This window comes from Micropterus dolomieu, linkage group LG12 (genome assembly GCF_021292245.1).
Source record: "Micropterus dolomieu isolate WLL.071019.BEF.003 ecotype Adirondacks linkage group LG12, ASM2129224v1, whole genome shotgun sequence".
NCBI lineage: Eukaryota > Metazoa > Chordata > Actinopteri > Centrarchiformes > Centrarchidae > Micropterus > Micropterus dolomieu.
The window spans coordinates 27,263,481-27,279,084 of record NC_060161.1 but is presented as its reverse complement, the minus strand read 5'-3'; the positions used below and the strand labels follow the sequence as shown (position 1 = coordinate 27,279,084).

The window sequence follows — 15,604 nt, the reverse complement described above, 5'->3', positions numbered from 1 at the left end:
AGTCTAAATCACACTAGGGTCCTGTGTTGCATCTCTTTGTCCCTCGTTTCATGTCATCCCTTCAATGTCGCTATCAAGGAGTTGGGGAGGTGGGGAATAAAATATTCACTGTGCCCATCTGTAACTAAATCATCATTTTTAACATTTAATTTACAGCATGAGGTGAATATTGTACTTTTCTCAGCCATAACACAGTCAAACCTTACAGCTAAGATATTGTGCTGCTGTAGTATACCTGTATGTATTGCATTTTGCCCTCATCTAGACCCTTTGCTCATCTGTAAAGCAGTTATACAGTTTTTTGGAAAAAGCTGCATAAAACCCCAAGTATTTGGATAATAGTTATCTGCGTTTCTTATTCCAACTCAGCCTCTTTCTGTAAATACGTAGTGGATGCAAAATAAAAAAAAAAAAAGCTGTTTATTGTATTGTAATTGACATTTTAACCCTTAATCTGCCTCTTTCTAGCTCATGAGGTTACCGAGCCGTTAAATCTGAACCCATCCAAACGGCCGCGGCGTCAGGACTGGGCTGGAGAGCTGTGTGAGAACGGCTCTTTTTACTTCACCACTAGAGACCTCGTACTGAACGAGGGACTTTTGCAGGTAATTGGGCAGCACAATTAATTGCAGCATTTCATAATTTTTAATTTAATTTCATAAATGTTTCCCTTCTTTTCAGTTCTCTTAAACTTACATGTGACTACTGGTGACCTTTGAGTGTGCGGCATGCATCCATGCAAAGATTTTCTTCAATAACTCTTCTTCTACTATTCACTTTGTGTAATGGCTGCTGCAGTTGTTCTTACTGTGTTTTGTGCGCTTTCACATTTTTGTTTTTTGTTTCCCTCTCTCCAGGGTGGTAAGGTAGCTTACTACGAGATGGAGCCAGAGTTCAGTGTGGACATAGATGTGGACATCGACTGGCCTGTGGCAGAACAGAGGGTTCGCAGGTGAGATGCACACAAACGCTCTGCACTAGAAAGCAGAGAAAAGAGACAATCACAGCGATACAAACCAGGTGGATTACTGCGCTGACAATGAGCTTTCAATCGAATGCTTTAGAGACAGTCCAAAAATGAGTAGGAGTGGCACGAGGTCAAAGAAGGGGGAGGGTGTTGTACTTTTTCTGTTTGCTGAAGGAAGGGTTGTCTGGCTGTGTGGGAGAGGCAGAGAGGGTTTTTTATTGTCTTCTTTAAAAAAAAATATTTGTGTTCTCTTCCTTAACATTTTTTTCTCATATGCAGATGTTATCATAAAAGGCTCAAACTGTTGCGTTGATATAGACGGAGAGTCATATCTTTACGCCTTTTTACTTCTATTTATGTACAGTAGCTTAGTAGTTTGAGTACATCTCATGCTTGTTGACTTACCTCATGTGTTTTTGTGTAAGCTGTGTTTGTCTGTCTGTGATTTTATTTGTTTAGTTCATTTCATTCTTTTCCACAGGTATGGTTACTTTGGACCAGTTCGTCTGATGTTCTGTAAGGTTTCCGGATGTTTAACAAATGGAAGGGAATCCGGAGAAGAGGAGGACTCTATTAGCGGCAGAGACACCGCAGGCATCTGCATGCTTCTGAAAGAAAACGTGGAGGTTGGAATTTGTCAAAACTCTAAAATGCATACGTGTATTGGCTCTTTATAGGGATGCACCGAAATGAAAATTCTTGGCCGAAGCATAAAGTAAATATAATTAAAAAATTTGCAGAATACCAAACATACATTCATATTTTTCCTTTTTTTTTTTTTTACCATTGCATAAATTAAATGGTCAAAATGTCCTTTTTACTTAGTGTTTCGCACAGGATTTGGAGAAACTATGGTGGGTGGGTCCGAGGCCCGAGAGTCCCGTACAAGTAAATTAAATGTGTCCATTTACTTTTCATGTACACATGTAATATGTTTATACTTATGTAATCCAATTAATCTGATTTCCATACTGTATAGTATGGATGTTAAATTTATCAAGTCTGACCCAGTTTGATAAATAATGTTATGTGGTTCTCGGATCACGTAACATGAAGACTTCATAGCCTCTCTTCAGGTAGGAGACTCATACAGCAACACTTGTCTTTGAAAAGACAGAAAATGACAGGATAAAGCCGCTCATCTGCCTGTCAGCTCGCACTGGTCCGTTTCAGTGGATTTACCATAAAGTCTTGCATACGTGTGCACCTCAAATTTAGGTGCGGCTAGCTTAATTGCCTTCTCAGAAACCTCAGATGGTGTGGAGACAATTCAGCAGAACAGTGTCTGCAAACGGTGATTCATGCGTCTTTCTCTGACACTTTAAAATGCTTCCACACTGCCGACATTTCAACGTAATTGTTTGGTAAAATTTATTCGGTCTTTTGACTCATTAGACCGAAGGTGCTTTTTTTTGGTATTTTCGGCCAATTAATTTCGGTGGCCGAACGTTCGGTGCATCCCTACTCTTATCATATGGCACTACCTGTTTTTCTCCATCAGGTCGTACTGCTGACCTCCAGCACGGACCCAGTGGCCCAGTCAGTGGCTAAGAAAGTGAGTGAGACGACGGACTGCAGTGTCATACAGGTGGGAGAGGATCCACTGAAAGATTTGGAGCGAGAGGTGGAGAAGAGGGAGTTCAAATGGGAGGAAGTGGCGTACATGGGTAAAGCAGCTCAGCCTTTAAGTATTTACCATAATATAGTTTGGGTCTGTTTTGGCATCCATGACATCCCCCAGGGCTCCGTTCTTGTGCCTCTTCTGTTAAACATCTACATGGATTTATTTTTATACTCATTCAACAAGCATTTGCTTATAGTGAACCTTAACTGCATTGGTTACCACCAGCAGTGTTAGATTCCATCGACATAGACTAATATACAATGAATTTAGATAACTGAAAGGGGCTTTATTAGCATGGGAAACACGTTTACATTGTCAAAGTAAGTGAAAATAAACACATGTATGTTGGCATGGAAATGGTATGTTGCCAACCGTTTTTGAAGAACTCATTAATAAAAAGAGAATGACAGAAGTACTACTACGTTAATCAGCTGGGCCACAGCTCTGACCTAAACCCTAGTTAATGTGGCCAGACCAAAATAAGGAGTATAGAAGAAGGAAAGGTTAAGGATAGAAACAATATAAAATCCATCCATCGTCAACCGCTTATCCTGTGCAATATAAAATAATAAAAACATGCATAAAAGACTACATATAGGGGAAACAATTTTCTGCTATTACATAGGTAAAATAAATTGATACTGCTATAAGTCTCTAAAAAAAAAAATATATATATATTTAAAAATATAAAAAATAAATGTGTGTGAATACAGTCTTTATATATTTCTCTCTTTGCTCCCCTTCCCATGTTTTCTGCTCACAGATAACAACAAACCAGATGTCAACTGTCTGAAGAAGGCGGGTGTGAGTGCAGTACCTGGAGATGCTCTGGACGTAACCCTTGGAGCTGCAAGGTACATCTGCAGCAGTGTCCCGGGAATGGGAGCTGTGGGGGAGTTTGCCGAACGCATTCTGCTGCAAAATCGAAGTGCAAAGCCAGCAGCAGTTGAAGCAGGATTGCAGTGACAGCCCCATGACATGTAAAGGTTTTAGTTTATTCGTTTCCTTATGGGGGGGGGGATTCATGTCCCAATAATGATTTTAGGTGTGTGTGTGCGCTATTTATTGATGTAATTCTGTATGATTATTTCCATAAATTTTGGGGTGTGGTTGATTTTGTTGAATTGTCTATCCTGAAGTACCAACTGATTTTGTTGTGTGAAGAATTATCAACAAAGTAGTGAAGAAGACTACGTTCAGACTGCAGGCCTTAATGCTCAATTCCGATTTTTTTTCCCAGTTTCCATTTTTGTTTTTTTGTTCGACTGTTCATATTGTGGTTTAAATGTGGCCCACCTCAGACTCCCGTGTGAACTGGCCTTGGGGCCTAGATCTGCCAACTAATGCCTATTGTTAGCAGAAAACAAAACACCCGACATTTCCTTAGACCTGTAGACCAGTACAGACCTCAGCTGCCCTGCCAATCTCTCACTCTCTCAAAATATCTTCCAAAATCCAATATACCTGTAAAATAGCACTATGACATTGACACATATGACACTATTTAGTTTTCACTGACAACACTATTGTATGGGGACTGATATTGTTTTGAAAAAGCCTACTATAGAGAGAATGATTATTTTAAGCAATAAATACACATTGTTTGTATTATTCTATTGTATTTATGAATATCCTCTCTTCTCGTAAAAGTAAATACATTTCATAATTATTTTTCTAGCTTCAGACCCCCTAAAATAGGCCTAAGGACATCTATGATTGTAACACACATATGAGAATATCTGTGCTTTTGCTTTTTGAAAAGCAAAACTTTCTTGTGCATGTGCAGCATCACCATCATCCCACGCCTGACCCCGTTTCACACAAAACTTAAAATAAAATAATTTTATCAAGGGAAAGCGTTGTTTTTACACAGGAAAGTCAGGGTGAAGTGTAATTTCTGTCTTTGCCTGCACATGTGAAAGATGAAGCAGCATTATCAACTGCAAAGACGGCAGCCGTGAGCGCCAAAAGTTCCAGTTTCACATGTCAGGTTGCTGGGTTGCAAGAAAAGCTATTTAATTAAGATTAGGACTGCCTGCCAATTCTCTCATTTTGAGTTGTATTGCATGAAATGTGAAGCTACCGCCAGGCGCCGATTAGCTAAACTGCCTCTGTTATGGTAAATAGTTTTGAGTCGTTCACTGAACGTTTCGTTCATAAGACCTAATCATGTGTATGACTCAGGAGGAAGGGGTTGTCTCAGTGAGTGATTTGTTCATTTTCACGCATGCGTGAAGGATCTTGGACTCTTCAATCACTCGTCACACGGCAGCTGCAAGGTCTCCTTCAGCACAGGAAACAGAACTGATTAGTTCACGACTCTCAACTGTGGGTCTCTAGGTCTGAGTCGTTCATTTGTTACGTGACAGCTACTGTGGAGCAGGAATGAACTACTCGTTCACCGCTTACATGGGTCCTCCTCAGTCTTTCGTTCAGAGGTCGTCTCCTCTCCAAAACAAACAGACCCGGTCATTAAAACATTAAAACACATCCACATAGCAACGTTAGCGTTAGCCCTGTGGTGTGTTACAGCTAACAGCTGATCCGGTCCGCCAGAGAGACGCAACGCAACTTTTCCTTTTCATTTACGAACAGAGCCGTGCTGTTGTTTTACAGCTCGTGACTGGTAAACAACCTGGCAATGTTTGAGAGCGATGTGCACATGTGTGTTTCTCTGTCTGCAGAATCAGGACCTGATGTGGCCCATTCTGCGTCCAGACCTGCCAAACTGCTGCGTTTAAATAAATTGTTACTATTTCTCTGTTCCTCTCTGAGCTGGAGTTCTTTAAGAACTTGGTGGCTTGATCCAGATTATTATTAAAGTGGTTGAATTTTAATAAGAGTGTGTTTATTCATATAGTGTATCAAGCTTATTACTTCAGTATATTTACTGCAAATCTGATGAATATTTTACTCATGGATAGGGATGTTAGGCTACTGTATGAATGAGCACTTTAGAGATAATGATAGTAATTATATACGTAAGCCTTTATATGGCTGGTCTGGTTGTTTACTATTCAGGAAAGATTGTGAAAATGGAAGGATTGCATATAGACAACATATTTCTGTGGTTTTTACATGGTTTGAATTTGGTTGTGGGCCCAGGGGTGTTTATATAATGATGATATACAGTAATCAAGAGGTGAATTTGTGCATTATACTTTGTCAAATAAAGCAAGCCTTCCGTGTTTGAAAATGGTGCTGTTTTTTAATTGTCCACTAGAGGGCTGCAGCGCCACAATAACCAGCCTAGTTCAAATGAACGAAATGACTCAAAAAAAGATTAGTTCATTATAATGAACGACATTTGAATGAACGACTCTGTCAAAAGAAGCGAACTTGCCATCAGTAATGGTAAAATAAGCTGACAAGCTGCTGGCTGTAGCTTCATGGTTCGAATTACGGGGGAGATGGGGGGGGTCTGAACTTGAACTTGTATTTTATGTGTCTTTAGTTCTGTATCAACACTGTGTTGTTTTGAGCGGTCATGATGGTCTTCTGTTTTGTGTCTGGCAGTTTTGCGCTAGAATACTTGGTGACCTCTGACTACAAAAGTTGTGGTATGGGGAACCCATGAACTGGTGTAATGAATTTGATTTATCATCATCTACAGACTGCACACATTAGTTCAATAAGCAAGGATATTGTAAGCTTTGTAACATTTTAGTTCACTGAAGACCGCGCCAGTGTTGTACTGGGTTTTCTTTTGGACCCGGAAAAAAAGTTGACCCCCGTTTGTCACTTTATAGTGCACACCCTGTGTAGCTTCATATTTTACATACAAAAAAAGAATAGTATATCTTCTCATCCAACTCTCTGCAATAAAGTTAGTCAAACAATTTCTCTAAAGCTCAATCTTGAGACAATGACCACAGTTTGCAAGAATAATAAATGTCCAGATGAATCAGAAAATGTGATTGTTTTAATAAATGATCAGCATGTCATTTTATATACAACATTATAATCTCTCAGCTGTATTAATAAACTATTCACAGTCAGACAACATCTGCCAACAGCAAGTTTTAAAGATGCAATGTAAGAATGTAAAGCATGTGAACTGTTTTTGTATGTAAAGGACTTAGGGCGTTTTTTACAGGAAAATCTAAAGGATGTGACATTTATGCACACTTCCGAGTGATTCATCTTCTGCCCTCCTACAACGGTGCAGTGTGCAACACTAGCAAACGTTAGCTTAGAAATTGAGTCCGCAAACATCAACAAACGACTTGATCAATCACAAAATACAGTCCAGCACAAACTCTGATGTCAAAATTAACATTACTGCAAAGCATGTGCAACTATTGTCATATTGTGATTGCAGCTGGCTAATGTTGGCTAACGTTAACTGGTTAATACAGACAAATTGCTAGCTAGCAAACTAGATACGGTCTTGAGTGGATAACGTCAGCTAATTCACCTGGGACCTCCAGGGCTGATCTGGCTGGCAGATTGTCTGGTTTGCCGTTTGCAGGTTACTTTGTGGGCTGGCATATCGGGGCGGTCGGCACCAGATCCAAGCAACAGGAGAAGCTATGGTGGGAGACACGCTCCGTCAGCTCTTGTGCTAAATAATACGTAGGGTCATTCTTTTTGTCCAAATTTCACTTATCTTCTTACTTCTAATAAACCTGTCGACTAGTACTACTAGTAGAGGAGAGCCGGGACGATTGAAACACTTTTCAGATAAATGTCATTTTAAAATATAACGTTACAGACAGAAATCATTTGTTGTCATCAACAACTCACGTGTGTGCTCTATCAATACCAGGTGTTATCTTGTTAAAATGTGGAACGACTTCAGTATATCACTTTGAACGAAAGATACACATAACTAGAACAGCTAATGCACATTTGGATTAGATATTGGCTGCCCTTTTTATGCACATCTGCAGCCTGTTTTCCTGGTCTACTGTGAAGACCCTGTTATTTGGCTGTGAGTGCCAGCCTGCAGCCTAGTGGACTCTGCCCCCCGCCTCCCGCCGTATCTAAATAAGGTTGAATGGCTGCATGTCGGGACACCTGTTTCAATCGTCCCGACAGTGACTCCTGACGTTTAAACTTCACTAGCTTCTAAACTGTAAAACTTTGACATTTAAAACTTCAGGAAAGTGTGACGTATCCACCTGATTTTTCCCTGTTCTGTTAAGTTCTGTGGACTGTACGTGCTGAGGTAGTTTGGCATATCAGACGTGTATGGTCTCTGAGAAAATCACTGTGTTTCATTCGTCCCTCTTTCAACCGTCCCAGCTCTCTTCTACTACTAAAGTTACTTCTTCTTCTTTGTACGTATTTAACGTAGAGACAACACGCGCTCTGTAGAGCCGTTAGGGCAACTGTAGAAACATGGCGGCGCTACATGGTGACGTCCATGTAAGAGGACCCGCGTTGTATGTAGATAGAAACAGCTCATTCTAAGGTAATAAAAACAAACTGTGCATTATGTAAAGTCTTTATACTCCACTGAAAACATACAATGTATATTACATTGTATTTCTGTTAATAGAACCTTTAAGCCATTATGTTACGATTGCTTTCAACGAGCTAATCTAAACTATAAAATTCACTTGCGGCCAAATAGCTGTAACATAACCTAAGCTGGGCTTGGCTGGTGTTCTTTTGCTATGTGCTACCTATCAAGATGTGCAACTTAGCAGTTCTTTGCATGCACATTAGACTCTGTCATCAATTTGCACTAAGGTAGCGTTTTTCTACAAAGCAGCATAAATCATTGGCTGGCTGTGCAGCGTTGTTCTGGCGTCAGTTGCTTCGTGGCGTTGGCTGATGGGGTGATTTGCAGACGGCAAGATAGTATCGTAGAGCCTGTTAAAGAATATGCTTAGGGGACTTGTAACAGGGAAAGGTAAGACAGGTCCAGCTTAGAGTCATTAGCTGACCCTGCAAGTGTCCACTGACCTTCCAGCTCTAGTTCTCTCATGTAACTGTCCTTGTTAGGGAGACAACAGTTAGACTGATATGATAGAGACAGTAGCTCAGGCATCAGGCTAGCAGATATCTGTGTTGCGTGGGAATGTTTGTGAAAGATTTGAGTATGAGAATGTTTACAAGAACTCACTGACTCCACAGATTAAGTACAACTCATGGAGAGTAATAGATTCCAGTATGACGTAGCACTGGAGTCTAAACATCAGATAGATAAGTTGTTCTAGGTTAAGGCCAGCTAAAGATGACCTAATAGGGAATCCTACAGGAACTAGGGGGAAAACAGATATTTAGGATATGTTATCCTTCAGATTTGGTGTTGGCATTTGACGTTTTGTGTGCTTGTACTGTATCTACTCGGCCAAACAATATTTCTTTAACAGAGCCGATGGTCCAAAGAAAATAAAGCAACTTTACAAATATAATTCTTTCATTTTCTAGCATTCAGTGTGTTCATGTGTTCATTTCAGTGTTCGGTCTCGCGTATGTCATGTCACTGTTTTGGCCAATGCCTGGGATGTTGAGCAATAGGATGCTCACTGCAGGAAACTTTAATAACAAGAATCCTTTTGAACATTTACACATATAACCTTAAAGAGGCCAACAGTGAATGTTTATATATATTTATATATATATAATACAACCATGATTTATGATGATGATGTATATTAAAAAGAGAAGAAGAAACAAGTAACTTTCAGGTGTTGTTCTGTCACTCATTCATGTTTACTGGCGTGATGATCAGAGGCCCATCGTTCTTTCCGGATTTATTAGTGCAGGGGCTGAAGAACGGATAGATGCATTCACTGAAAGTGTCATTGAAAGTGTAGATGTGGAGTTTAGCATCAACGTTGTAAAAAGACACCTGTGAAGAAGAACAACGAGGACATACAACAAAAGAGAAATAGGTACATCTGGTAAAACAAACTGGATATTTGTCAAATTCTGTTCACTTTGTAGAAGACAAAAGTCAAAATTCGTAAAATGTATTTCCCATACTGCACCTGTCCTTTCTCATAGTCCACAAATATCCCAATCTTATTTGGTCGGAGGTTCAGATCGACATCTGTGGATGCTTTAGAGCGAAAAGCGTACTTGTTCCTGAGGAGAGGAATGAGGGTGAGGACAAGGGAAAGTAGAGGATAGTTAATTATCAGAAAATTAAATGAAGGTAAAGCATAAGAAATTTGAGTAGGCTGTATCAACTAGGCTATATTCTCTAACATTTCTGTCTGCCTTATCTCTCATTTTTGATATTTTAGTACAGCATACACCCTGCTTAACTTCCGTACTTAGCGAAAAGCAACACCCTTCAAAGCATTTGAAATCAATAATTTGTGAAGAACTGACAGTAAAGAAACAAAGATGGTTGAAAGCTGAGAAGATGATTCCAATGATTGCAAAAAGAAGTCAGATTGTATGGAAGTCTGTGGCAAAATGAGGCTACTTCTCACTTGATTTGTTACCTCAGAACATAGAACAATTTCCTAATGAGTTTATGGTCTCCTTTGTTAGTTTCAAGTCTTCTTCAATACAGCATGAGGTTCATTTAGTAAATTATGGTCCCGTTTAGAGGAAAACAGACGATAAAGCAGGGTATGCTTTAGGACGTGGCTACCTTGTGATTGACGCTATCAGGTCGCTACCACAGCGACCTGTCCATCAGGATAGAGGTGAATGGTAGCCTATGTGTTGCACTGTGTACATTTAACTAGCCATGAAATTGTTTCTGGTTGCTGTTGGTATGTTCGTCTAAGACAGGAGTTCTTAACCTTTCTGGAAGTCCGACCCCTTTTAGAGGTTTAAAAATTGTATTCTATTGGCAGTGAGCGTTCTGTTATGTTTATGCACCTTGGGTGCCTCACGTTTTCAAAAGAGCGCTCTGAGCACACAGAGTTGAAAAAACGTCAACTCTGGGCAGAGAAGTGACCAATCTTATTCACATTTTTTTTCCATTGTCCAATCTAATGAAGAGACGGATCATTTGTGCTGATGGAAGTTTACAGTTGCTTGAATTGTCCGGAGACTCAACAGTCTGTCCCCAACTCATCCTAAAATAAGCCTTAAACCGACCATCATTAAGACGAAGCCCCTGGACCAACTGGTAGGCTACTACCAGCGGTGTCTCCTCTTTATAAGATCTCATGTACCCACACCGATCTCCCTTTCCCTGTCTCCTGGTTGTTTGTAGGCTACAACTCTCACACTCACAGTGCCAGAGCAGGAGCAATTCCGTTTGTCTATTTTTTTTAAAGCAGATGTTTTAAACAACAAAAGACACAGACCTGTGCGTTGTGATCAAGTTTCTGCTAATATGACAGTTATTACTTAGCAGCAAACCAAAAATTACAGATCGCTGGCGCTATAATGTTTGATTAGACTGACAGGACAGCTGATTCGGTGGTTGCCTAGCAACGTGATAAAAGGGCAGCGCTTTGCTCTTTTCCAAATTCAACCAAAAAAAGGCACTGCTGTGCGCCTCGCATTTTTGAACCTGTAAAGTGCAAAGTGTTCACCCAAAGTGATTCCATTTACAACTATAGTCCGTCTAGTTATTTTCAAGTTGTTTTAGTTAATTTTAACATTTTGGTCGCCTAAAAATATCTTGTTGAGCATTCAGCTGTAATAAAAAAGACTAATTGCGTTTTCAGACCAAAAGCGAAGTGAGCGTTGGGGGCGGTGCGTTTACATACAAAGTCAATGGAAAGATGCGGAGAACCGCGATTTCTTGTCAGGCGGTGCGGAGGGGGCACTGCTGGCAACACGAAGGCCTTTGCGGTAATTGAAAATGTTCAACTCAAGCGAGAAAGTTGCACGGCGTTGAAATTATCCGGACGTCACTGACGGCTTCAAAGCATTGTGAGGAGTGGACCAGGCAGAACAGAGAAGTAAAACTCGGCTGGCCGACGTAGAGCTGCTAAACTGTGGGGAAAAGCCGAGGACAGAGCCGCGCTGCAGTTTTTGGACAAATAAACACCCGTAGTCGGACTGGATGATGGTCTGACAACTACGCCGTTTACTCGCGGTTAGGCGCCCGGAATAAACTGCTTTTATTAATTATTTATTTATTAGCTTTTTACTTTAGTTTTTGGGATTACAATGTTGATTTATCTTCACTTGAGCTTCTCAGCAGCTAGCTTCCATGCACTTATGGTTCCAGTGTTGTTAGTGTCGTTTGGCATGCAGAGCTCTGTTGGACTACTACTTCATATTTATATAAAAAACGGACAAAACTGGACATTGCTTGGAGAAAAGAAAGCGAGGAGGTTGAACTAACTGGTGAGTTCAGAAAACATTTGTATGTAACTTTATTCCAGCTATCGTTGTACTTTACTGTGAACAAGTTAGCATAGCATAGCCCAGCTCGATCCGAACTCTATTCAGAAAACAAACATTTAAAAAGTTGTCCTGCTGACAGACCTGACAAAAACATGAATTCATATTTAACAAATCTGCATCATATTGTAGTTTTTTTCTGTTCACTTTGATCCGTTTAATGCAATTAAATCACAGCAAAATGTTTACTTTGGGTTCATCAAGCTGTTGTAATTGCGAGTTGTGTTTATTTGCGTTATTGCGTTGTGTGTGAACACTTGGCTTTTAAGGCTGTGTTTTGCAATATCACAGTTAACGCTAATTATGGATTCTCCTTACAAACTAGCCAGCTCCGCTCTCACCCAAACCCAAGATGGCAAAGGTCAAAATGCCAAACTCGAGGTTTCAAAATGATAGTGCACAAGCCAATGGGTGACGTCATGGTGCTACGTCCACTTGTTTTATACAGTCTATACTCTTTATACTTCCTCACCTGACTTCCTCCTTCCCCCGTCATAATTACTACAGCCACTAGAGGTTGCAGCCTATGGTGAGGACAGGCAGCATATTGAGTAATTAACTGATGACTCACTTGTCTCTTAGGCTGAGGAACCAGTATCCGTTGCTTGGGGTAACTTCAATCGCTCCTTTCCTGTTGATTGATTCCTTTGCCACCCCCAGATCCCAGTCCGTCTTCCCTCCCACCTCCACCTGTTCACAGGAAGTACGACATTTATACAATCAAACACTAAAATATAGAAAAAGGCTGGAAGGCATGTAAATATTTGTATGACCGATTTGTATCATTTTTCAATATTGTGGGATCTCCAGAAAATCCGTTATGTTAAGATCAGATAATAAACTTCTAGTAATGATAAGACAATACAATTTACAAATTAAATGAATCACATTTAACAATTATCTTTACCCATATGGTTCCTGCCCTCTTGCAGAAGCACTACCACATTTTTCAAGAAAATTACCAGAAAAATCAGGAATTTGTCTGTGTCCAATACATACAATACATAAGGAGAGAGCCTCTTACCTCCCAGTAGTGCCTACCGGAGAAGATCATCTCCCTCCCCAGGACACAGATAACTCTGTCAAACCTCTCTGGATTATCTGGAAGCATCTGGTGTCGTTCTACACACCTCACCTGCAGAAACACACCAAAGTTTACACCAAACTTCATCGACAACACAGTCACTGATACAGAAGGCCATTATTCAGCTCAACGCAGCTTTAATGGCTCCAGGTGAAAAAGTGGAAAAAACATTTCAAAATGTATTCATCTATATTCTTGAAACACCAGACTCACATGTGATTTTTGCAAAAAAAAAAAACAATAACAATTTTAGTCATTATTTTTAGACACATTTTCAAGATTACAAATAAATTGCACATATTTTGAATCCCTTAAAACTGACTGATAAAGACTGCATTCAAAAACAAGCTCACAGATATACAGTAATGATGATACTCAATCTGCTCTGAATGATTCATTAATCTGTGATTTATTAATTTAACAGACATCTTACACTCTTCAGGTCCTCTGACATAATCAGTCTGGGATGGGCCGTGTTGGAGTCCAGAGTCACATCCACTTTGTTGATGGAAGAAGAAAAATGTAAAGAATTATATTATTATTCTGTATTTAGTTGTGTCTGCAAGCTGACTTCATGTGCCCGTAACATTGTTCTTCACTGTTTTTTCACTTTGAATCCGTGTGAATGTTTACACACCTGCATACTCCTGTACCCTCTTGATCCCTGCAGAAAAACAGTTTCATTAAAACAAGACAAAATGTTAAAACTCACTATTGCACTGTATAAATGTGTCCAATTAACCTGAATAAGGTGGAATGGTCACATGAATATGTGCAGTATGATGTTTAACATAGAGTCACTCACTAGTTTGTATCTGGGAAATTTAAGGTGGTAGATATCAATCACTGGTTTATGACTTTATGATTAGCCTATGTAAAGGTGGAGGGGGAGTGGACACTCACTGGGCTGTGTTCGGACTGGACTGGATGCCAGTACTGAGGCAGGAAAACCTGGAGAAGAACAAGGACACATGCATCAGGAGCTGAACACCTGTAGTAAGTGTAACTCCCAAACTCCTGAATGCTTTTAGGGAATAGTCTTTGTGACAAATAAAGTAATGTTGTTCTGTACTAGTTAGAGCCATTTTTGTTTGATTTGGAAAAGTCATAAGTAATCTAAATAACTCTTTAAATGGGCTAAACTCACAGTCATGAACAGCTCATACTAAGCTTTGCCACCAGAGGACAGTGTTTCAGCACTTTATCTATTGTTGTGTCTAAAGCTAGAGGACTTAAAGAAGGGTGTGATTTTTTTTTTAGAGGGGATACTGACTCATCGTCCTCTTCTCTGATACCAAAATCATGAAAATCTTTGTTTAAGATAAAAAAAAACCCTGCTCTTTTAAGTCTTTATGTTGACTATCAACTAATACTGACAACCTTTTGCTCAGACTCAATGCTTGCAAGTAAAACAGTTCTTGATTTTAACGGACTTCATGTATTCGTTGTTAGTTATCTTTGAAAACAAGCCTTCTCTTTTGCATTTGACTAACCTGTTTCTGCGATAGTCTTCAGCTGTTCCTGGAAGCTCTCCATCTGAGCTGCCAGCGACCTGTAGATGGTCCCTGTTCCCACGTCGGAGTTCACTGACACCCCAGACCAGTCTTTGGCACGTGGAGAAGTGGAGAGGATGGGGAACGTCTGGAAAGTAGATGGAAATAAGCCAAATCATGCAGAATTCAGCTCTGCTCTGGTTTCCCACAGTGTATGTCAGTATATCATTACATTTGACCTTACTAGATCCTCACCAACCTTGACACAGTGTACGTAGTCTTCTGATTGGGCGAGCTCGGAGAGGGCGTTTTCCCTCCTCCGCAGTTCTTCAACCTCCAGCTCCAGCTGTCGTATCATGGCATCGGCCTGGTGCTCGGCCGCCTTCCGACTCATCTCCATCACCTCCATCAGCTCTGCCTGGGAGTGCTCAATGGCAGACACTAGTGCGGAAAACAGGCAAACACTGCCCGCTGTCTCTCGCTCAACTGTCATCTGGGGAATTAATGAGTCAGTGATGTAATTAACCACAATAACATTCAAGTAAAAAAAAAATCTAATTTTGGAATATGCCTAAAGATTGGGTAAAAGCCCAAAGATTGTCTAAAACCACAAGAATTATGGAATAAATATGCCAATTAGACCTTAAAATTTTAAAATAGACTTGCAAAATTGGGTTAAACCCCAAAAGTCAGTTAAACCCAGGCAGAACATTGATAAACACATGAATAAACATGAACGTTTGGGTAAAATCCCACAAGTTATTGAATGAATACCCCAAATTAGTAAATGAAATGTACATGTCAATAATGAAAGAAAAATCCAGGTCAAACTTTAAAATGTAGTGAATGAAACAAAGAAAAACTAAAGAATTCACAAAATGTTTAGGGGCAAAACAAAAGTTGAGTAAACCTGAAAATGTTTGTGACAGTGTGTTTATAAAAGCTGATAAAGGAATGAGGGTTTACAGGTTTTGCCACACAACTGTGGTATTTACATGAGTGTGTGATTGTGTATGTGTTTCATGTTCATACGTCTCGGTGCTTTAACTTGAATGCACTGTGTGTGTGTGTGTGTGTGTGTTTATCTACCTCCAGTTCGGTCACAGACATTCTGATCTCCTCGATCTTCGTGATTCTCTGTCGGATCATTTCCTGGATCT

The 15,604-nt window shown here is 40.0% G+C and overlaps 2 protein-coding genes across 4 annotated transcripts in view; one reads left to right on the top strand and one right to left on the bottom strand.

Moving 5' to 3' along the window:
* The window catches only part of cmasa (cytidine monophosphate N-acetylneuraminic acid synthetase a), a 10,163-nt gene extending 4,860 nt beyond the window's left edge, over positions 1-5,303 (top strand). Inside the window, exons 4-8 of one of the 3 annotated variants that reach the window (XM_046064976.1) lie at positions 469-605; positions 858-952; positions 1,449-1,593; positions 2,469-2,634; positions 3,355-4,443. In XM_046064976.1, the coding sequence (XP_045920932.1) occupies positions 469-605; positions 858-952; positions 1,449-1,593; positions 2,469-2,634; positions 3,355-3,557 (746 nt within the window). In that variant the 3' untranslated portion in view covers positions 3,558-4,443. Of the gene's footprint in view, positions 1-468; positions 606-857; positions 953-1,448; positions 1,594-2,468; positions 2,635-3,354; positions 4,444-5,275 lie in introns of those variants that run through there. The other 2 variants (XM_046064975.1, XM_046064974.1) reach the window with 2 other exon arrangements.
* A 1,195-nt stretch (positions 5,304-6,498) lies between these two features.
* The window catches only part of LOC123980542 (zinc finger protein RFP), a 14,554-nt gene continuing 5,448 nt past the window's right edge, over positions 6,499-15,604 (bottom strand). The window contains exons 8-14 of the mRNA XM_046064977.1: positions 13,855-13,902; positions 13,589-13,615; positions 13,385-13,449; positions 12,892-13,002; positions 12,439-12,557; positions 9,536-9,632; positions 6,499-9,396 (exon numbers count right to left, since the gene is read on the bottom strand). Of these exons, the coding sequence (XP_045920933.1) occupies positions 9,244-9,396; positions 9,536-9,632; positions 12,439-12,557; positions 12,892-13,002; positions 13,385-13,449; positions 13,589-13,615; positions 13,855-13,902 (620 nt within the window). The 3' untranslated portion in view covers positions 6,499-9,243. The remainder of the gene's footprint in view (positions 9,397-9,535; positions 9,633-12,438; positions 12,558-12,891; positions 13,003-13,384; positions 13,450-13,588; positions 13,616-13,854; positions 13,903-15,604) is intronic.